The following is a 24313-nucleotide window of genomic DNA, read 5'->3' as shown; positions in this document are numbered from 1 at the left end:
AAAATAACGTTGAGTAAAAATTAATGGGGGCGTGATTCTATAATGGTACTTTTGCAGTAAAAGGTTGATACAGGAAAAGGTCGCCGTGAGTTTTTTTTGTTTTTTTCCGGGTATAGGGGGTCATTCCGACCCGATCGCTGCAGTTTATTGCAGCGCAGCGATCGGGTCAGAATTGCGCATGCGCCAGCGCCGCAGAGGCGGTCGCAGAGCGGGAGGGGGCTGGACAGCGGCGTTAAGCTGCTGTTTAGGGGGCACGGTCCGGACCGTTGGGAGGGCGGGCCACGCCGGCTGCGTGACGTCTCACGCAGCCGCTACGGCCAGTGGCAGCGACGATCAACTCACGGGCAGCCGCTGGCCGGGCGTTACTCCACAAATACAAAAGCATCGCCGCTGTATTTGTGCGCCGGGGGGGCAGACTGACATGCGGGGCGGACTAGCCCTGTGCCCCCATGCGTCCCCCCGCATGTCAGGGAAGATGATCGTAGCTGTGCTAAATTTAGCACAGCTACGATCAACTTGGAATGACCCCCATTGTTTATCCGTAAAATGACTGGGAGCCCCAATTAGTGCACCACGCCCCCTTGCATGGCTCGCGCTGCGGGAAAGGACACATTACTATTTCCAATCGTAGTCCACGTGGGTGGTAAAGTATGAAAAAGTTTACTTTTTTTTTTTCTTCCTAGGTTGACCATTGACATGTTGGCCTTTTGATAATGTCAACCTTTTGTCCAAGTTGACCTAATGCATGTCGAACAATAGTGGTCAACCTACTGACTGTTGACGTTAGTACTGGCAACTTATCATCAGGATACAGCCCAGTTGCCACCCAGAAACCACCAATCAGCAGGTGGAGAAAATACAAGGGAGATGTTGAATTGCTCGTAAGTTCACAAAGATGCGCATGCAGACCTGGGACGCATGCGCAGTTTGCTAAATACCACTAGATGCAGCCACTTTTGGACTTTCCAGCGATTAGCATCAGGAATGATATGACTAATAGTCTCGGGAATGGAAACGTGGCCGGTTTGAGCGTCTCTAATCAGAAAAATACATAGGAGGACAAATTGGACAGGAGAATGAGATCTGCCATATGCCTTGGGACCTTTCAGTCTAGCCAGGAGATGACAGTACAGACAGGCTGCTGGCAGTGCTATGCGGATAGCTTCCAACCACATTTATCACTTTGGCCGATAATGATCCAATCGGGGCTGCCCTCAAGAAGATAATATTACAGACCAGCTCCGCACTCCCAAGAAGAGACCATCCAGCCCTGTCCCCACTCTACTCAAGGTAAGAAGTAGTGGCAGATCATCACCTATGGGCAGAGGGTCCCAATAGAGGTAGGTGGGCGTCAGTGATGGGGACACCTAGGCGACAAGCTCCGCCCCGAGTGTCTGCTATTCTGTATAGCTTTCGCCATGGCAGTCACCAAATTAATTATTATCTTTTATAGATTTTTTTTTTTTTACATCTTAACCAGAACCACTACACGTGTGAACCATTAGGAGGTACTATAGGCCTGGTTCAGAGTTGTATGCTAATGGAGCCACCACTGATATGAATGTGCACGCACCGGATGAGTGAAATATACAAATGCCACAGAAGCCAGGTCTTCTATTGGAACGCCCACTGCCGGCTTCGCAGATCCAAGCAACTACGTACAAATATGCAGCGCAGATCCTTCAATAATCGGCTTCTGAGTGACCTTCTGGTACTGAGAGGCCGGAGCCATTTTTATTGTGTAAGGGATCACAGATGCAGGCTGTGACATGCCCCAAAAAAGTGTTGTGACAGGCCTGCGTCTTCTGCCGCCACTACCTGTTACCTTCCTCAAGCGGTCCCTGACTGCGATCACTCAGTTATGAATACCGTGTACCCAGCTAGAACCCCTGTGAGGCAGCAAACGACAGTGACCAGGGATTGAGGTGAGACTGTCTCTGACGTGGCTCCTCTATGGGATTGTGAGGTCGGCATCCAAAATATTAAACCGCACATAAACTGCGACCTCCCAGTCCTGACCGGTGCAGGAGCGTTGTAAGCTGGTTATCGTCTAACGCTCCTGCATCCATCTTACATACACACCTATACAACCATCGACCTGATCGCACAACTAGGACAATTATTGTATAGATGTGTCCCCAGCTTTAGATGCATATGCAGACTGGCCATAATCAATCCGCTTTGAAAACATCCCCATAGTGTACAACTCTGGATCAGGCCATAATTGCCTACTCTCCCGGAACGGCCGGGAGGCTCCCGGAACGGCCGGGAGGCTCCCGGAAATCTGGGAGTGCCAACCGTAAGAGTAGACAAGTCTCCCGGTGGCAGTCACAACATGCCACCCTGCCGCCCACTTACTGAGTGAAGTCCGTGCAGCTGATGATGCAAGTGTTGCGCTGAATATCATGTTAGCCACATCCCCCACCCTGTAATCGCGGCATCGTATAGCGGGGGGCATGGCCATATCCTTTAACCTCCTCCTCCTATGTTGTGACCCACCTCCGCCCACCCGGAGGGGCCAGCCAGCATGGCGGAAACTCTGAATATGCCCCATTACCACGGCACTGACAATACTTTAATAGTAAATTGCAGCGATAGCTTAATACAGAGCAATAGTAAATCTGTGTTATCACCCCATAATAATAATAAATACACCTGCTAGTACACAGTAGCACAACATACAAGCTTCTGTATATACTGTGTATAGCATTGTTTTTCTCCACCTGTGTGTGAACTCTGCATTCCTTGTTTATGTAAGCTGTCAATTAATCTGCAGTTCATTATAAGCTGTCAGGAAATAACTGTTGTTGTGTGGGTAGGAAAGAACCAAAGTCCACAGAACCAGCCTGCGAGACTAATGACATAGGGCAAACTCCACATTCCAGTCCTAGAGTTTCTTATTAGTCATCACGGTTTGTAACCTACAGTTACCAGCGCTCAAAAAATTACCAGGTTAGGGTTGGTCTTCTGCGGGCCCATAGACTTTATAATAGATTGCTCTTTGGTCATTACGAAAGTAAGAATACAGCGGCAGCCTCTTAATTTTTACAGTGCCTCATGTGCACTTGGTTCTCCAGTGCAATATAGAAGAAACACCGTTTGATTCAATAGAAAGTACTAGTACCAGTGGTGGTGGTGCAATAACTATTACTGCACCACAACACCAGGGAAAAGGTACTGTCCTGAAATTGCTTCTCCGATCTGCATCCCCAAGAGCTATAGATCGGGACACATGCACAGAGAAGAACCATCAGGTGTTAGCACCCAGTGGTTTCTATGTATCAAACTCTAAATAACCCTCGAATGTACAAATAATATTTCCCGGCCAATATATCAGGTGGATCAACTCCAGCTTTGAGATGTAGCTATAACTGCCCCCGACTGCTGCTTCCTCCCCACCTCCTTTCCCACATCTGTTTTCGGCTGTCCTAAGATTCTTTGAGATGCTGAGAGAACCAGAAGACACCTAGAATTTCTCTTAACCTCTCAAAGATTCTCAGAGCAGCAGCGACAGCTAGGGACGGCCATCGACCATCGATGATTCCTAATCGTTGATGGTTTATGGCCGATGTCAAATGCTTTTGCCATCAATGGGAGAGAATCAGATGTTTTCCCTCCATTGATGGCACAACATAAACTAATATTTTTATTTTATTTTTTGCAAGGTGCCAGGACACGGAGCATAGGTCCACCCCCGCCACCCACTAAGCCCCACCCCCCATTTTTTTATTGCCCTGCCAGCACCTTTCAGCGAAGGCCCTCGAGTGGTGCAAACCCTCCTGAAGGTGGGACTCTCTTTTTTTTTTTTTTTTTTTTTTTTTTTTTTTTAGCCCATTGACAGCTAAGAAATCTATTTCCAGGAACTGGAGATATCGGCAGTCAAGCAAGCTGCCCTCCCACCAGAAAATGATGAATATTAAGCTCACTCCACTGCTCACACAAAATGGTGGATGTGTTGTTACAATGGCCCTCATTCCGAGTTGATCGCTCGCTGCCGATTTTCGCAGTGCAGCGATCAGGTTACTACTGCGCATGCACCGCAATGCGCACGCGCATTGTACGGGTACAAACAGCATCGTTGCTGTGCAATGCTTCTAGCGACTAATCCATTCGCACAACCGATCGCAAGGAGATTGACAGGAAGAAGGCATTTATGGGTGTGAACTGACCGTTTTCTGGGAGTGGTAGGAAAAACGCAGGCGTGTCCAGGCGTTTGCAGGGCGGGTGCCTGACGTCAATTCCGGGACCGGACAGGCTGAAGTTATCGCAAGGGCTGAGGAAGTTCAGACCTACTCTGAAACTACAAAAAAAAAAAATCGTACCGCTCGGCTGCACATGCGATCGCACACTTGCAAAGTGAAAATACATTGCCCCGTGGGCGGCGACTATCTGATCGCTGCTCTGCAAAAAGTAGCTAGCGAGCGATCAACTCAGAATGAGGGCCAATGAAACTTACGGCACAATTCCCTCATCCACGTCTACTATTCCCTTCATCCGGGAAATATGTAGACTTTCCCGGGAGTAATCCAGCAATCCAGGAGCCTCCCACACTGTTGCAATACTTGATGACACAGCCAACGTCAGTGGTAGCCTTTGATAAATAATATATAAAAAAAATAAAAAAAACATCTCTGGTGCATAAGGCTGGTTGGGGTTTAACAAGTAGACTCAGCAATGTGCAACATACACTTGCTCCTGAGGAAGCTGGACCACACTAACCAGCCGGCACTTATTGGTCACCACTCTGCAAAAGACTGGACTTTGTTTCGCAGTATCCATCCACCTGGAATTTATCCTCTTTAAAGGACATCACCAAGGATTTTCCTTTATTGATGAGGTGGACAAAATCTGCTCAACTCTCACTGGTAATAACCTCATGAATGCTACAGTATCGGATATATGCTAGTGACCGATTATTGATGGTCCTATCCAGTGACTTCAGTCCCCTTTGAGCGGTCTCCTAGCCAGCAGTGCGGAATTTCAAATATTATATACAGGCTTTTATGTGGCAATATATTTTATTGATTTTACATGGTACATTTTATATGGTAATAAATGTGTTGAATAATTATACAAGCCTTTTTGAGTTTTAGATTCATTTATATCATGAGCAATTAGCGCTGGTTTCTCTTGTTTTCTTGTTTCCATACCTATTGGGGATTTTACCACCCCCAACCAGCTGCTATTGATAGCGCACCCTATTTTTTCTTTAACATACACAGTGGGCCTGATTCAGGGTTGGGCACAGCGTCAATGTTGCACACAAACGGCCGATGTTTTAAGTCTGCTCATGCGCTGGAATCCCACAGCGTATGTGTCCTGGGAGGAAATGGAGTGGTGAAGCCAATGAGGGCGTGTCATGGGTGTGTCGATTAAAGCGGCTGCTTTCAAAGACTCACAGCCTCTCACACAGGACAAGGGGCATATTAAGAGAGGAGGGCAGGGCCAGCTCTACCATTAGGCGGCTCCCTAGGGGCACCGGCCCCTGGAGGGCACCACTAAATGTATTTACAGTAGGAAAAAAACTGAAGGATGTCTCTGTATGCGGCCTCCTCCTTTAACACTGCGCTGGCTGCTGCGGGTCTAATCAGGTGCAGCCACCGCTATCAGTCTGTCCCACATAGTGTCTCAGCGCTTCCTCCGTACTGACATCTGTAATATCAAGTCATGTGAAGGCACATACGAGGCAGATGTAACCAGAGCCGGTCCTAGGCATAGGCAAACTAGGCCAATGCCTAGGGCATTTGGTATGTCTAGGGGCACAAGCAGCTTCTACTGATTAAAATGATATGAGGCATGCCGCACATGAAATGCATGATGTGCGGCATATGTGTAAGGGGCACTATTTGTGTTATTATGTGTTTAAGGGCATTAAAAATGTGCGGCATATGTGCAAGGGACATTAAGTGTATAAGGCCATTAATAAAGGTTGGCATAATGTGTAACACGCATTATGTTTATAAGGACATAAATAATGTGCGGCATATGTGTAAGGGACATTATGTGTGTCATGTGTATAAGGGCATTAATAATGTGTGGTATATGTGTAAGGGACATTATGTGTGTCATGTGTATAAGGGCATTAATAATGTGTGGTATATGTGTAAGAGGCATTATGTGTATAAGGGCATTAATAAAGATTGGCAATGTGTAAGGCACATTATGTTTATAAGGACATTAATAATGTGTGTCATGTGTAAGGGGCATTATTGTGTGGTATTATGTGTATAAATGCATTACTAATGTGTGGCATTATGTGTATAAGGTTCTGTACTATGTGGCGTTGCGTATAGAAAGGGCACTACTGTGTGGTCTAATGTGAATAAAGAGCAATATGGTGGGGTGTAATGTGAATAAGGAGCAAGTAAGTGTGATGTAATATGAATAAGGGGCACTACTGTAAGGAGTAACGTATATAAGGTAAAGTGGTACTACTGTGTGATGTAACGTGAATTAGGGACACTATCGCATGATAAAATGTGAATAACGTTGCACTACTGTGTGGCGTAATTTGAATTGTGGGTACTATTGTGTGGCCATGCCCTTTCCCAGCAAGAACACACCCTTTCTGGGCCGAATGTGCGCACTGTTCCTAATTAAAATATAGGTGGTAGGAACACCAAAATAAGGACTGCTATGGGTGAAGGGTGATGGTGCTGCAAAAAGGGTGCAGGGTCAGAGGTGGAACTAGCGGTGGTGTGAGGGGGCACCAGCCAAAATCTTGCCTAGGGCATCATATGGGTTAGGGCCAGCTCTGAATGTAACTATGGCACCCGAGGGGTGCCCCCGCTGTCATAGCCCTGATGCACCTCCTCCAGGCCTCTGGATCCCGTCTCTCCAGCAACAAGCATCACCTGACTACATGTCTGCACCAACCAGCATCGCTGTAATGCTGCTGCCGCCTGTAAGAGGAACCATGCCAGTTACCAGGGACAACAAGGAAACAACGTTTAGGTAAGTAACCCATGGGAGTCTCTGTAGGACCACAGACAGTACAGCTCCTACAGCCCGATGGGGGGTTTGCACTTGTAAGCAGCATTATAGAGAAAACACTGACACTGGGGCACAATACAGTAGATGGGGCGGGGGGACGGGACGGGACTAAAAAACAGATTGGAGGATGTAACCTAAGAAAGGTCATACAAATATATATATGTGTGCCATGCAGTGTATGTGTGTGTGTGTGTGTGTATGTATGTATGTGTGTGTGTGTGTGTGTGTGTGTGTGTGTGTGTGTGTGTGTGTGTGTGTATATATATATATATATATATATATATATATATATATATATATATATATATAGTAAAGAATAGTCATCACTCAAGGATACTTTTTCACTTTAAAAGCCCTTGGGTGTGGTCCATTTTCTCTGTACATGTATAATGATGCAAATAACCCCAGCTCACCTAGTGGCCACCTGCATCTCCCCTCCAAGAGGCGGTAGTGATGGGGATTGCAGGTTAGGGGGCGCTATGCTGAAGCCTTGCCTAGGGTACAGAGAGACCTTGCACCGGCCCCGGAGGAGGGGGCCCGCGTGCAGTCTACATCTGGGGCTCCTCCTCTCTAGCCGCCAGCGCAGTGGGCCTCTGAGCACTAGGTTCTCTACGAGACCCTAGCGCTGTGCCAGAAACTAGCGCCAAGAAAATGGTGCGATGGCCATTTTCCCAGCTATTTTCCTACTGCACATGCGTAAAGCGCCGGGAAAATATCCGCCGCGCCACTTTCCCAGTGACTGGCGCTGCCGACGCGGAACTACGGAGGGGTAAGTATTCTAGAAACGAATGCATCCACCACACACCTTGCACCCATTATAGATTCGCCACTACACCGGACGCCATAATCGAACGGAGAAGCCGAACCTTCCATAGGGCTGGTGTACGTTCCGGTGGTGCATCTAAACACGCATGGTGATTGGATTGTACACTGCAAGACGGCGTCTCAGTTGTTTAAAAATCGGACGCAGCATTAGCACCAAGCCGTGACTGCGTCCTCCCCTTAATCGGCCCCAGTCGTCGACGTACGTGGAGACTGATGAAGGTGCCACTATAAACCACCGTCCACTACAAATGTGTGCATCTGTGAATATTACTCCTCCTCTTCTTTTTTCTTTTTTTCTCATGTTAAATAATTCACAGTACTTGTGCCCTGTTGGTGCTGAATGGGTTATTTATAGCACTGCAAAGCCTCATGCGGTTAAAAGCAGCACACCACAACGCCAAACACATCCTCTGTCCCTTTAAGAGTTGGAGAAAGAGTCTCAGTTTCACTATGGTGATCAGACAGCGGGGAGAGAGCGCAGACAGAGGAGAGGCTGTCTCTAACCCCCACACTGCAGCAGGCAGGCAGTGGGGAATCCCTGCAGTCACACACAGCACTCTCCTGGCTGCACGGCGGCTCCTGCAGGTTGGGGTCTCCAGCAGCTGCCCCCCTACCCTACCCCAGCCTATTCTACTGCACTCAACTCTAGAACAAAGTGCCCTTTATACTGTCACCATGGGAGCAGCACACAAGACCTGAGTCTCTCCTTCCTCTGCTTCCAGCTATCCCCAGTCTGCAGTGGTCCCCAGACCCTTCTGCATCATGCTGCCCAGACCCAGAACCACCTTCACCCTCCAGCAGGACCCCCGTCAGATCATGGTGAGTGGGCTCTGCGGGGGGGGCACAGCATGTACCGTCCACTGTGTTTACCATGAATTATCACTTTATAAATGATGGGTAGATTTCATTCTTCCAGACTTAACGTTGCGTCTACCACAGGAGGATTTGTATTAGGAAAGGGAAAGTTTGTTTTGCATTGTTTACTTTTAACACAAGAATAACTGTGAATGCAATTTTCTTGTCCTATGTGGAATGTGCGTAACGTAACGCTGGCAGACACCGCTGTTGTGTAAAAAGGCGACGTGGGTGAAATAATGTTTTCTGTGGCTGCATTTGCGATGCGGTCGTGTGATGTTGTTTTCCCAGCTGAAGCTATTCTATGGTCGAACAATTCCACATGCCCTGCCTTTGTGTTGTACAATGCCCCTCTGTGCCTCACAGGACTGGCAGAGCTGCTGGGCCAGCGTGCCAGATGTCAGGACCTTATTAGGTCTACTGATATTATTGCATATCAGAAAATGCTCTTGGAACTTCAGGACTAGGAAACGCTTCTGCTACCGTTGGGAGTAGTGGATTCATGGATTCTATTCCCAGCACAGACGGCAGAGAGGTCCATGTGTTGTAATCCTGTTGTAATGACTGCCAGGGGACATCTGGCCTGGGATCAGACAAATTCCTAGCAGGCAGGAGGGAGTGCCAGGGGTTAATACTTGACGGGAGATTATATATTTCTTTGTAATCCTGACAATCCCTCTCATTAAGGTGTAGTTTGTTCTAAAACAAACCATTAGTAAGTAGTATCACGGCTGGAGTGCCCTATGGGGATCGCCTGCAGAAGCTGCGGATTAACCCCGACATGGCCAGGCGGTCCTGGCTGTCAGTGTGGAGCCTGTCTCGCATCCTGCTGGGGTGGGGAGACCAGGAAAGGGTTAAACGGAGGAAGCCGCAGGGCGCAGCCTGAGGGATTATGATCTGAAGCCGGAGAGAAGAAGTTTAATTTCATTGAGCCCTTGGGAGCTGAAGAGAGAAATCTGCCAAGTAATGACAGACATCCCAAGCATGGCAGCAAGTGTCGCTGTGTGCAGCTGCTGCGGAGGAAGCATGTCCTACGCCGACAGGTGCCTGATAGCATAGCTGCACACACCTCCCCTACCTTCAGGGGTGTGAGCTGGTGCCATGCCGCCCAGAGACAGCAGCCGCTCACACACAACCTCATCCCTGTTGCTGGAGGCACCACAGCGCAATGGTGAGCCACCAGCGGCCATGCCTCCAGTGAGCAAAGGGCATGCCAATAGGTTAAGGAGCGCTAGGCTTCCCTCCAGCCTCCCACCCCCTAAACTTCTGCAGATACTGTACAAAACAGATGGGGGGTAATGAGTTACAGCTATGTATGGCAAGCGCCAAATTCTAATCACTTATTGTTTGTTTGCTTTTGCAACTGTTTGCCGCTGATGGTTTTGTGTATATGATTATATCACCATTAGTCGTTGACTAATTTCCCCAAAGAACCCCACTACCCGCACAGACCACCCCTCACCACAATTTATCATCCCCTTCCTTTATCATCCTCTTCCTTGTTATCCCCTGCCTGTTATGCCCTTTCTTTATCTCACTTTATGACCCCTCCAACTTTGTTATTCATTGCCCCTTTCATCAGTTCCCACCATCCTTCTTCATTATAACCGTCTTTGTTATTTGTAATCTACCAGACAGCTCTGTTCATCTCTCACTGCTTCTACTAAGGTGCCCGCAGTACCAGCCTGTCGGTGACTGGGCGCTGCATCACCATGATCAGGCTCCTCTGCCCCGCTGCTGCTGTGTAAGAATGAGGAGGATGGGGGGGTCAGTGTGATATGGAGTAGGCACCAGCACTGAGTGGCACTGCCCTGTCAACCACCAGTCACAGCAGGAAAAAGACGGGCACCGTTGGACAGGTGGATCATGCCTGGAGAACACAGCCCGGTGGTTGCTCCATTCATGCTGCCCTGCTGCCTGCCTTGTAGTATATACCTTCTTATATCTGTACCTTCTCCTTGTAGCATATGTCTGTACATATCTGCAGGGGTGTATCTAGGAGTCCGAGCGCCCCTGGCAAAGTAAGGGGCTGGCGCCCCCCCTACACACATTTGGAATAAGGTGTTTCTCCCTGAAACTTGTAGGTTTGGATCCCAGCGATATCAGACCTTTACTGGCATTGCCTGTCCCAAATAAGTAGAAATAAGGGCAATTGTTTGTAGGGTACTCTTTAACCGACACACCTTGTGTAACACTCACTCAGAAGGGCGTTCTATTTAACTGGTCCCTGAGAGCTGAAACTGCATTTGAAAACTGTCTTTACCTTGGTTCCTATTTTCATCCATCACAAAGCACAATTGCCATAAGTGAATGCCTCTGATTCTGCTGTGGATGCTGCCCTTTTCCAGAGGACTGGGAATAAAGGGTTTAGGTGGCAGTGCAAGCGATTTTGCAGACTGAGATCTACACATGTGCACATCTGAAAACATCAGAGATGTATGGAGACCATCTGGCTTGCGTACATCTCTGAATTTGGTCCTGAGACTCTGGAAATTGCCTCTAACGATGTCTTCCTAATAAAAACATCCACCTAACCTTGCATAATGGTTTCTGGACTTATGAGTATTGACTTTCCTGGAGTCAACCTAGCATCAATAAAACAAGGGAATTTCTCGTCCATTCTTTTTTTTATTATTAATGTTCATAAGGATTCCCTTTAATGATGGGAATTCTTATGTACAAGTAAAAATCTGTGTTCCTCAATGGGATGGCTTCCTTATACAGTACCATCACAACCTTAGAGGTCCTGTCAATGTTCTTTCAAAATGTATTGTCTCAATTCCAGAGGAAACTACAACTACTCTCGTTTTTGGAGGCCATCTTGCTAAAATTGCTCAGCGGTTTTAGTGACTAAGGGGTCTATTTAATAAGCCTTGGATGGAGATAAAGTGCACGGTGATAAAGTACCAGCCAATCAGCTCCTACCTGTCATTTTTCAAACACAGCCTGTGGCATGGCAGTTAGGTGATTGATTGTTACTTTATCTCCATCCACTTTCTCTCCATCCTAAGCTTAGTAAATAGACCCCTAAGACTGGGGACCCAAGTAACGCAACTAAGATGGCCACCACTGCATAATGTAGGTGTGCCCCACACATGGCGGGGCCAACCAGTTTCCTACCGGCTCCCTATATTTCTCATGGCAGCCCTGCTACCTAGATATTGCGTGCCCCCTTCTGTGTGTAGATAACAATTTCACTCTAAATCCACCGGTATTTCCATTGCTTGGATGGTGATAATATCACAGATCTGCCTCTTAGCTTAAATGTTCTTCATGAGTCCGAAATCTTTAAGATATTTATAGAAACCTTTTCCTCTGCTCCGAGTGTCGATGTTGGCTCTTTAATACAGTCAAAATAACCTCTCTGGTAAAGCCCAGATTCTATTTCTCAGCTTTGCTGATGTGGTAACCTCAAAACCACTGAATACTGTCTCTGTGCATACAAGATCCCACTTGTTCTAAATGAGAAAACGTTTAGACGTCTACCTTAGCCAAGCCAGCTCAGAACATAACAGGGCATCCTGACCTCAGACGAGAGGCATATAATATACTTAAAGCAGAAGTAAACATAAAGCACATTGTACTTACAGCGCATCTAGAAAGTATTCACAGTACTTCACTTTGTCCACATTTTTGTTATGTTACAGCAGTATTACAAAATGGAATAAATTCATTTTTGCAAATTTGATTGAAAATAAAAAACTAAGAAATCACATGTACATAAGTATAAGTCGCCCATAACTTTATTGTGACACACTTATATATATATATATATATATATATATATATATATATATATATATATATATATATATATATATGTTTAAGACAAAAGATGAGAATAGACGCCTCCTAGTGCATTATCTCACATAAAATTGTGACCTCCACCTTTAGTAACACCCCGGTGAATTCAAGGTGTACCTTGGATGGTGGAATTCCAACCACCTAAATGAGTCGCAAAATACCACGTATTTCAGTGTATAGTAGGGATACTTTTCATCACAATAATTTTGGTGGTGCTTCTCCCCGGTTTATATCTCACATATTAAGGATAAAAGCAAAAAGGACCAATAGTGCAATATGTTTCATAACAAATAAAAACACATTTATTCCAAAAAACTGGTCCTAAATAATAAAAGTAGTTGCCCGTACAGTGCAAGAAATAAAAGACAGTTATCTGTTAGTAGTCGTCCATACGAGAAAACACTCAACGCGTTTCGTCCTATGCCCACGGCCTGGACTTCCTCAGGGGTATAATGATACATGCTGCATAGATCATATATTTATACCCATATCAATCTTTCAATTGAACAGGAAATTGATGGCTATCTATGCAGCATGTATCATTATACTGCATGTATCATAGACTCCCCAATATATGTTATATGTTGTTTTGTGTGTATGTAGTATACCGGTATTAGGAATCACATTTTCTGAGTTATTAATTATGTGTAAGTGTGTCCATATATATTTTTAAAATAAAAAAAATTTCCCAAAAAAATGTATGCTCAATAATTTGAACAGAGGTAGCAATTTCTGATACTTTAGCGCTTGGAGGTCTTTTTTGGTTCTCTAACGTATTATTGGGGAAAGTGGATCCCCTTCATACTCCTATAGCAGCTTGGTTTATCAGACAGCGACAAGCGCAGTCCTTTCAATTCTGTGTGGGCTGGGTGATATAACCCGGAGGCAGGGAATACGGAGCAGGAGCAAAAGGCGACTGCCAATGCGGCATCTGCTGAAGAGAAGCATGCGTAATAACCCCAGGGTAAGACCCTGTAAAAGAGGCTGTGGGAACCGACACGGGAGTTATCGCGTCAGACCACGAGGGCTGACCCCTTGCGAAGAAGATACCAACGCAGGGAAATAAGGGGAAGACACGGAGGACCTAGGCACAGGCACACCGGGCATAACGGCTGTACTCATGATAAGGCCGTGCTGTGCCTTAGACCAAGCCCCAGACACCGTAGTAATTGAAAACAAACCCAGGAAAACCGCATGAAAAACCGTGCCCGGCACCGTAAATGTGGCGGAAAGAGCACTTTGAGCAGAAAGTACATGCAATATTCCGGGCTGACCAGCAGATGGCGCACCAAAATGGCAAAGAGAAAGATGGCCCCCAGGACCTGCCTATAAGTACTGTATTATACACTCCTCCCACAATCTCCCTAATAGGCAGACAAGAGCACCTGACCCAATATGACATCAATAAGCTAGCACTGCCCTGTCTTTAATCCATTAGTCACAAAAACCAGGGCGCTTATGTGGCTTCAGGCTTAGGCAGCCCTCAGCCTGCTTTCAAAGCCTTTGCTCAATACTTTGTTGATGCACCTTTCGCAGCAATTACAGCCTCAAGTCTTTTAGAATATAATGCCACAAGCTTGGCACACCTGTCTTTGGGCAGTTTTGTTGATTCCTCTTTGCAGCACCTCTCAAGCTCCATCAAGTTGGATGGGAAGCGTCGGTGCACAGCCATTTTCAGATCTCTCCAGAGATGTTCAATCGGATTCAAGGACATTCACAGAGTTGTCCTGAAGCCACTCCTTTGATATCTTGGCTGTGTGCTTAGGGTCGTTGTCCTGCTGAACGATGAACCGTCACCCCAGTCTGAGGTCAAGAGCGCTCTGGAGCAGGTTTTAATCCAGGAAGTCTCTGTACATTGCTGCATTCATCTTTCCCTCTATCCTGACTAGTCTCCCAGTTCCTGCCGCTGAAAACATCCCCACATCAATCATGATGCTGCCACCACCATGCTTCACTGTAGGGATGGTATTGGCCTGGTGATGAACGGTTCCTGGTTTCCTCCAAACATGATGCCTGGCATTCATGCTAAAGAGTTCAATCTTTGTCTCATCATACCAGAGAATTTTTTTGTTTCTCATGGTCTTAGAGTCCTTCAGGTGCATTTTGGCAAACTCCAGGCGGGCTGCCATGTGCTTTTTACTAAGAAGTGGCTTCCATCTGGCCACTCTACCATACAGGCCTGATTGGTGGATTGCTGCAGAGATGGTTGTTCTTCTGGAAGGTTCTCCTCTCTCCACAGAGGAATGCTGTAGCTCTGACAGAGTGACCATCGGGTTCTTGGTCACCTCTCTGACTAGGGCCCTTCTCCCCTGATCGCTCAATTTAGATGGCTGGCCAGCTCTAGGAAAAGTCCTGGTGGTTCTGAACTTCTTTCATTTACGGATGATGGAGGCCACTGTGCTCATTGGGATCTTCAAATCAGCAGTTATTTTTCTGTATCCTTCCACAGATTTGTGCCTTGAGACAATCCTGCCTCGGAGGTCTACAGACAATTCGTTTGACTTCATGCTTGGTTTGTGCTCAGACATGCACTGTCAGGTGTGGGAACTTATATAGACAGGTGTGTGCCTTTAGTCCTATTGAAGAAAGAGTGCTATATAAATAAAATTATTATTAATTATTATTAAATCATGTCCAATCAACTGAATTTACCACAGGTGGACTCCAATTAAGCTGTAGGAAGATCTCAAGGATGCTCAGTGGAAACAGGATGCACCTGAGCTCAATTTTGAGCTGCATAGCAAAGGCTGTGTATACTTATGTACATGTGATTTCTTAGTGTTTTATTTTTAATAAATTTGTAAAAATCTCAAAAACTTTTTTCACGTTGTCATTATGGGGTATTGGGGGTCATTCCGACCCGTTCGCACGCAGTGGTTCTTCGCTGCCGTGCGAACGGGTTGGAACTGCGCATTGCGCCCGCGCGTCGTTGCTCGCCGGGCAACGTAGCGCCCAGCGGAAAAAAAGACGCAGAGCTGGACAGAAGATTGACAGCGGAGAGGCGTTCCGGGGCGGATACTCACCGTTGGAGGCCGTTTTCAAGGAGTGGTTGGCAACACTTGCATTTGACAGTAGGGTTGAGATTAGTATTAGTAGTAGTCAGTAGGGGTGAGATTAGAATTGGTAGTAGTCACTAGGGTTGAGATTAGTATTGGTAGTAGTCACTAGGGTTGAGATTAGTATTGGTAGTAGTCAGTAGGGGTGAGATTAGTATTGGTAGTAGTCAGTAAGGTTGAGATTAGTATTGGTAGTAGTCAGTAGGGGTGAGATTGGTATTGGTAGTAGTCAGTAGGGTTGAGATTAGTATTGGTAGCAGTCAGTAGGGTTGAGATTGGTATTGGTAGCAGTCAGTAGGGTTGAGATTGGTATTGGTAGTAGTCAGTAGGGTTGAGATTAGTATTGGTAGCAGTCAGTAGGGGTGAGATTAGTATTGGTAGTAGTCAGTAGGGGTGAAATTAGTATTGGTAGCAGTCAGTAAGGTTGAAATTAGTATCGGTAGTAGTCAGTAAGGTTGAGATTAGTATCGGTAGTAGTCAGTAGGGATGAGATTAGTATTGGTAGTAGTCAGTAGGGTTGTGATTAGTATTGGTAGTAGTCAGTAGGGATGAGATTAGTACTGGTAGTAGTCAGTAGGGGTGAGATTGGTATTGGTAGTAGTCAGTAGGGTTGAGATTGGTTTTTGTAGCAGTCGGTAGGGTTGAGATTGGTATTGGTAGTAGAGATGAGCGCCTGAAATTTTTCGGGTTTTGTGTTTTGGTTTTGGGTTCGGTTCCGCGGCCGTGTTTTGGGTTCGAACGCGTTTTGGCAAAACCTCACCGAATTTTTTTTGTCGGATTCGGGTGTGTTTTGGATTCGGGTGTTTTTTTCCAAAAACACTAAAAAACAGCCTAAATCATAGAATTTGGGGGTCATTTTGATCCCAAAGTATTATTAACCTCAAAAACCATAATTTACACTCATTTTCAGTCTATTCTGAATACCTCACACCTCACAATATTATTTTTAGTCCTAAAATTTGCACCGAGGTCGCTGTGTGAGTAAGATAAGCGACCCTAGTGGCCGACACAAACACCGGGCCCATCTAGGAGTGGCACTGCAGTGTCACGCAGGATGTCCCTTCCAAAAAACCCTCCCCAAACAGCACATGACGCAAAGAAAAAAAGAGGCGCAATGAGGTAGCTGTGTGAGTAAGATTAGCGACCCTAGTGGCCGACACAAACACCGGGCCCATCTAGGAGTGGCACTGCAGTGTCACGCAGGATGTCCCTTCCAAAAAACCCTCCCCAAACAGCACATGACGCAAAGAAAAAAAGAGGCGCAATGAGGTAGCTGACTGTGTGAGTAAGATTAGCGACCCTAGTGGCCGTCACAAACACCGGGCCCATCTAGGAGTGGCACTGCAGTGTCACGCAGGATGTCCCTTCCAAAAAAACCCTCCCCAATCAGCACATGATGCAAAGAAAAAGAAAAGAAAAAAGAGGTGCAAGATGGAATTGTCCTTGGGCCCTCCCACCCACCCTTATGTTGTATAAACAAAACAGGACATGCACACTTAACCAACCCATCATTTCAGTGACCGGGTCTGCCACACGACTGTGACTGATATGACGGGTTGGTTTGGACCCCCCCCAAAAAAGAAGCAATTAATCTCTCCTTGCACAAACTGGCTCTACAGAGGCAAGATGTCCACCTCATCTTCACCCTCCGATATATCACCGTGTACATCCCCCTCCTCACAGATTATCAATTCGTCCCCACTGGAATCCACCATCTCAGCTCCCTGTGTACTTTGTGGAGGCAATTGCTGCTGGTCAATGTCTCCGCGGAGGAATTGATTATAATTCATTTTAATGAACATCATCTTCTCCACATTTTCTGGATGTAACCTCGTACGCCGATTGCTGACAAGGTGAGCGGCGGCACTAAACACTCTTTCGGAGTACACACTTGTGGGAGGGCAACTTAGGTAGAATAAAGCCAGTTTGTGCAAGGGCCTCCAAATTGCCTCTTTTTCCTGCCAGTATAAGTACGGACTGTGTGACGTGCCTACTTGGATGCGGTCACTCATATAATCCTCCACCATTCTATCAATGTTGAGAGAATCATATGCAGTGACAGTAGACGACATGTCCGTAATCGTTGTCAGGTCCTTCAGTCCGGACCAGATGTCAGCATCAGCAGTCGCTCCAGACTGCCCTGCATCACCGCCAGCGGGTGGGCTCGGAATTCTGAGCCTTTTCCTCGCACCCCCAGTTGCGGGAGAATGTGAAGGAGGAGATGTTGACAGGTTGCGTTCCGCTTGACTTGACAATTTTGTCACCAGCAGGTCTTTCAACCCCAGCAGACCTGTGTCTGCCGGAAAGAGAGATCCAAGGTAGGCTTTAAATCTAGGATCGAGCACGGTGGCCAAAATGTAGTGCTCTGATTTCAACAGATTGACCACCCGTGAATCCTTGTTAAGCGAATTAAGGGCTGCATCCACAAGTCCCACATGCCTAGCGGAATCGCTCCCTTTTAGCTCCTTCTTCAATGCCTCCAGCTTCTTCTGCAAAAGCCTGATGAGGGGAATGACCTGACTCAGGCTGGCAGTGTCTGAACTGACTTCACGTGTGGCAAGTTCAAAGGGCATCAGAACCTTGCACAACGTTGAAATCATTCTCCACTGCACTTGAGACAGGTGCATTCCATCTCCTATATCGTGCTCAATTGTATAGGCTTGAATGGCCTTTTGCTGCTCCTCCAACCTCTGAAGCATATAGAGGGTTGAATTCCACCTCGTTACCACTTCTTGCTTCAGATGATGGCAGGGCAGGTTCAGTAGTTTTTGGTGGTGCTCCAGTCTTCTGTACGTGGTGCCTGTACGCCGAAAGTGTCCCGCAATTTTTCTGGCCACCGACAGCATCTCTTGCACGCCCCTGTCGTTTTTTAAAAAATTCTGCACCACCAAATTCAAGGTATGTGCAAAACATGGGACGTGCTGGAATTTGCCCATATTTAATGCACACACAATATTGCTGGCGTTGTCCGATGCCACAAATCCACAGGAGAGTCCAATTGGGGTAAGCCATTCCGCGATGATCTTCCTCAGTTGCCGTAAGAGGTTTTCAGCTGTGTGCGTATTCTGGAAAGCGGTGATACAAAGCGTAGCCTGCCTAGGAAAGAGTTGGCGTTTGCGAGATGCTGCTACTGGTGCCGCCGCTGCTGTTCTTGCGGCGGGAGTCCATACATCTACCCAGTGGGCTGTCACAGTCATATAGTCCTGACCCTGCCCTGCTCCACTTGTCCACATGTCCGTGGTTAAGTGGACATTGGGTACAACTGCATTTTTTAGGAGACTGGTGAGTCTTTTTCTGACGTCCGTGTACATTCTCGGTATCGCCTGCCTAGAGAAGTGGAACCTAGATGGTATTTGGTAACGGGGGCACACTGCCTCAATAAATTGTCTAGTTCCCTGTGAACTAACGGCGGATACCGGACGCACGTCTAACACCAACATAGTTGTCAAGGACTCAGTTATCCGCTTTGCAGTAGGATGACTGCTGTGATATTTCATCTTCCTCGCAAAGGACTGTTGAACAGTCAATTGCTTACTGGAAGTAGTACAAGTGGGCTTACGACTTCCCCTCTGGGATGACCATCGACTCCCAGCGGCAACAACAGCAGCGCCAGCAGCAGTAGGCGTTACACGCAAGGATGCATCGGAGGAATCCCAGGCAGGAGAGGACTCGTCAGACTTGCCAGTGACATGGCCTGCAGGACTATTGGCATTCCTGGGGAAGGAGGAAATTGACACTGAGGGAGTTGGTGGGGTGGTTTGCGTGAGCTTGGTTACAAGAGGAAGGGATTTACTGGTCAGTGGACTGCTTCCGCTGTCACCCAAAGTTTTTGAACTTGTCACTGACTTATTATGAATGCGCTGCAGGTGACGTATAAGGGAGGATGTTCCGAGGTGGTTAACGTCCTTACCCCTACTTATTACAGCTTGACAAAGGGAACACACGGCTTGACACCTGTTGTCCGCATTTCTGGTGAAATACCTCCACACCGAAGAGCTGATTTTTTTGGTATTTTCACCTGGCATGTCAACGGCCATATTCCTCCCACGGACAACAGGTGTCTCCCCGGGTGCTTGACTTAAACAAACCACCTCACCATCAGAATCCTCCTGGTCAATTTCCTCCCCAGCGCCAGCAACACCCATATCCTCCTCATCCTGGTGTACTTCAACACTGACATCTTCAATCTGACTATCAGGAACTGGACTGCGGGTGCTCCTTCCAGCACTTGCAGGGGGCGTGCAAATGGTGGAAGGCGCATGCTCTTCACGTCCAGTGTTGGGAAGGTCAGGCATCGCAACCGACACAATTGGACTCTCCTTGTGGATTTGGGATTTCAAAGAACGCACAGTTCTTTGCGGTGCTTTTGCCAGCTTGAGTCTTTTCAGTTTTCTAGCGAGAGGCTGAGTGCTTCCATCCTCATGTGAAGCTGAACCACTAGCCATGAACATAGGCCAGGGCCTCAGCCGTTCCTTGCCACTCCGTGTGGTAAATGGCATATTGGCAAGTTTACGCTTCTCCTCCGACAATTTTATTTTAGGTTTTGGAGTCCTTTTTTTACTGATATTTGGTGTTTTGGTTTTGACATGCTCTGTACTATGCCATTGGGCATCGGCCTTGGCAGACGACGTTGCTGGCATTTCATCGTCTCGGCCATGACTAGTGGCAGCAGCTTCAGCACGAGGTGGAAGTGGATCTTGATCTTTCCCTAATTTTGGAACCTCAACATTTTTGTTCTCCATATTTTAATAGGCACAACTAAAAGGCACCTCAGGTAAACAATGGAGATGGATGGATTGGATACTAGTATACAATTATGGACGGGCTGCCGAGTGCCGACACAGAGGTAGCCACAGCCGTGAACTACCGCACTGTACTGTGTCTGCTGCTAATATATAGACTGGTTGATAAAGAGATAGTATACTCGTAACTAGTATGTATGTATAAAGAAAGAAAAAAAAACCACGGTTAGGTGGTATATACAATTATGGACGGGCTGCCGAGTGCCGACACAGAGGTAGCCACAGCCGTGAACTACCGCACTGTACTGAGTCTGCTGCTAATATATAGACTGGTTGATAAAGAGATAGTATACTCGTAACTAGTATGTATGTATAAAGAAAGAAAAAAAAACCACGGTTAGGTGGTATATACAATTATGGACGGGCTGCCGAGTGCCGACACAGAGGTAGCCACAGCCGTGAACTACCGCACTGTACTGTGTCTGCTGCTAATATATAGACTGGTTGATAAAGAGATAGTATACTCGTAACTAGTATGTATGTATAAAGAAAGAAAAAAAAACCACGGTTAGGTGGTATATACAATTATGGACGGGCTGCCGAGTGCCGACACAGAGGTAGCCACAGCCGTGAACTACCGCACTGTACTGTGTCTGCTGCTAATATATAGACTGGTTGATAAAGAGATAGTATACTCGTAACTAGTATGTATGTATAAAGAAAGAAAAAAAAACCACGGTTAGGTGGTATATACAATTATGGACGGGCTGCCGAGTGCCGACACAGAGGTAGCCACAGCCGTGAACTACCGCACTGTACTGTGTCTGCTGCTAATATATAGACTGGTTGATAAAGAGATAGTATACTCGTAACTAGTATGTATGTATAAAGAAAGAAAAAAAAACCACGGTTAGGTCACTGGTATATACAATTATGGACGGGCTGCCGAGTGCCGACACAGAGGTAGCCACAGCCGTGAACTACCGCACTGTACTGTGTCTGCTGCTAATATATAGACTGGTTGATAAAGAGATAGTATACTCGTAACTAGTATGTATGTATAAAGAAAGAAAAAAAAACCACGGTTAGGTCACTGGTATATACAATTATGGACGGGCTGCCGAGTGCCGACACAGAGGTAGCCACAGCCGTGAACTACCGCACTGTACTGTGTCTGCTGCTAATATATAGACTGGTTGATAAAGAGATAGTATACTCGTAACTAGTATGTATGTATAAAGAAAGAAAAAAAAACCACGGTTAGGTGGTATATACAATTATGGACGGGCTGCCGAGTGCCGACACAGAGGTAGCCACAGCCGTGAACTACCGCACTGTACTGTGTCTGCTGCTAATACATAGACTGGTTGATAAAGAGATAGTATACTCGTAACTAGTATGTATGTATAAAGAAAGAAAAAAAAACCACGGTTAGGTCACTGGTATATACAATTATGGACGGGCTGCCGAGTGCCGACACAGAGGTAGCCACAGCCGTGAACTACCGCACTGTACTGTGTCTGCTGCTAATATATAGACTGGTTGATAAAGAGATAGTATACTCGTAACTAGTATGTATGTATAAAGAAAGAAAAAAAAACCACGGTTAGGTGGTATATACAATTATGGACGGGCTGCCGAGTGCCGACACAGAGGTAGCCACAGCCGTGAACTACCGCACTGTACTGTGTCTGCTGCTAATATATAGACTGGTTGATAAAGAGATAGTATACTCGTAACTAGTATGTATGTATAAAGAAAGAAAAAAAAACCACGGTTAGGTGGTATATACAATTATGGACGGGCTGCCGAGTGCCGACACAGAGGTAGCCACAGCCGTGAACTACCGCACTGTACTGTGTCTGCTGCTAATATATAGACTGGTTGATAAAGAGATAGTATACTCGTAACTAGTATGTATGTATAAAGAAAGAAAAAAAAACCACGGTTAGGTGGTATATACAATTATGGACGGGCTGCCGAGTGCCGACACAGAGGTAGCCACAGCCGTGAACTACCGCACTGTACTGTGTCTGCTGCTAATATATAGACTGGTTGATAAAGAGATAGTATACTCGTAACTAGTATGTATGTATAAAGAAAGAAAAAAAAACCACGGTTAGGTCACTGGTATATACAATTATGGACGGGCTGCCGAGTGCCGACACAGAGGTAGCCACAGCCGTGAACTACCGCACTGTACTGTGTCTGCTGCTAATATATAGACTGGTTGATAAAGAGATAGTATACTCGTAACTAGTATGTATGTATAAAGAAAGAAAAAAAAACCACGGTTAGGTGGTATATACAATTATGGACGGGCTGCCGAGTGCCGACACAGAGGTAGCCACAGCCGTGAACTACCGCACTGTACTGTGTCTGCTGCTAATATAGACTGGTTGATAAAGAGATAGTATACTACTAATATTATATACTGGTGGTCAGGTCACTGGTCACTAGTCACACTGGCAGTGGCACTCCTGCAGCAAAAGTGTGCACTGTTTAATTTTAATATAATATTATGTACTCCTGGCTCCTGCTATAACTGGCACTGCAGTAGTGCTCCCCAGTCTCCCCCACAATTATAAGCTGTGTGAGCTGAGCAGTCAGACAGATATATAATATATATAGATGATGCAGCACACTGGCCTGAGCCTGAGCAGTGCACACAGATATGGTATGTGACTGAGTCACTGTGTGCTGTGTATCGCTTTTTTCAGGCAGAGAACGGATTATAAATAAAAGTGGTGGTCACTGGTCACTATCAGCAAAACTCTGCACTGTACACTACTGAGTACTCCTAATGCTCCCCAAAATTAGTAAATCAAGTGTCTCTCTAATCTATTCTAATTCTAAACGGAGAGGACGCCAGCCACGTCCTCTCCCTATCAATCTCAATGCACGTGTGAAAATGGCGGCGACGCGCGGCTCCTTATATAGAATCCGAGTCTCGCGATAGAATCCGAGCCTCGCGAGAATCCGACAGCGTCATGATGACGTTCGGGCGCGCTCGGGTTAACCGAGCAAGGCGGGAAGATCCGAGTCACTCGGACCCGTGAAAAAAAACATGAAGTTCTGGCGGGTTCGGATTCAGAGAAACCGAACCCGCTCATCTCTAATTGGTAGTAGTCAGTAGGGTTGAGATTAGTATTGGTAGCAGTCAGTAGGGGTGAGACTAGTATTGGTAGTAGTCAGTAGGGTTGAGATTAGTATTGGTAGCAGTCAGTAAGGTTGAAATTAGTATCGGTAGTAATCAGTAAGGTTGAGATTAGTATCGGTAGTAGTCAGTAGGGATGAGATTAGTATTGGTAGTAGTCAGTAGGGTTGAGATTAGTATTGGTAGCAGTCAGTAAAGTTGAAATTAGTATCGGTAGTAATCAGTAAGGTTGAGATTAGTATCAGTAGTAGTCAGTAGGGATGAGATTAGTATCGGTAGTAGTCAGTAGGGATGAGATTAGTATTGGTAGTAGTCAGTAGGGTTGAGATTAGTCCGTGCTTCATAAATTTGGGTAAAATGTATCTCCCAGCCTTGATTTTAATAACGTACGTTAGCCTTGCGTAGGACTGGGCACTGTTGCTTTTGATGGGCACGGATGGCAAAACACCCAATTACAGGTCAACCTGTGTACTCGTTGATGGGCTAGCAATATGGTTATGCCAGGTCTGGTCCTGTAGCCTATGGTCATAATGACTTTTACTCCCTGAACTGTTGACCAGAATACTGTAGATGTTTGGAACATCTGCCCTGGAATGGTAAAGAATTCAGTGCCCTTTGGCAGATAGTACAGCACAGATATGTGATGTGGGGGGCACAGCGGGTGGGAAGATTGGCAGAGGGACTGGAACCACTGGCTCCTATTTGTCCTTTATTTTTACATTTAAGTTTAGCTTCTGGGAACTCTGGGACTGACGGGTTCCACAATGGAAGATTTCACATAGCAGCAGAACTGGGGAACGGCTTACACAGAACAGAAAACACTTTTCACTTCCAGAATAAAAAGGCTTTAGTGAGTCATACCCCGTGCTTTTGGAAAGAAC

The 24313-nt window shown here is 46.3% G+C and overlaps 1 protein-coding gene across 3 annotated transcripts in view; it reads left to right on the top strand.

The window, feature by feature from the left end:
* Positions 1-24313, top strand: part of MTMR11 (myotubularin related protein 11) — a 106600-nt gene that overhangs the window by 11593 nt on the left and 70694 nt on the right. The window contains exon 1 of one of the 3 annotated variants that reach the window (XM_063947173.1): positions 8268-8637. The exons of the other annotated variants lie outside the window; for them this stretch is intronic. Within the exon in view, the coding sequence (XP_063803243.1) occupies positions 8581-8637 (57 nt within the window). The 5' untranslated portion in view covers positions 8268-8580. Of the gene's footprint in view, positions 1-8267; positions 8638-24313 lie in introns of those variants that run through there. 3 annotated transcript variants of the gene reach the window in all.

Source organism: Pseudophryne corroboree, chromosome 12, assembly GCF_028390025.1.
Source record: "Pseudophryne corroboree isolate aPseCor3 chromosome 12, aPseCor3.hap2, whole genome shotgun sequence".
Lineage (NCBI taxonomy): Eukaryota > Metazoa > Chordata > Amphibia > Anura > Myobatrachidae > Pseudophryne > Pseudophryne corroboree.
The sequence above is the reverse complement of the archived record's forward strand: the minus strand, read 5'-3'. Positions and strand labels throughout refer to the sequence as shown.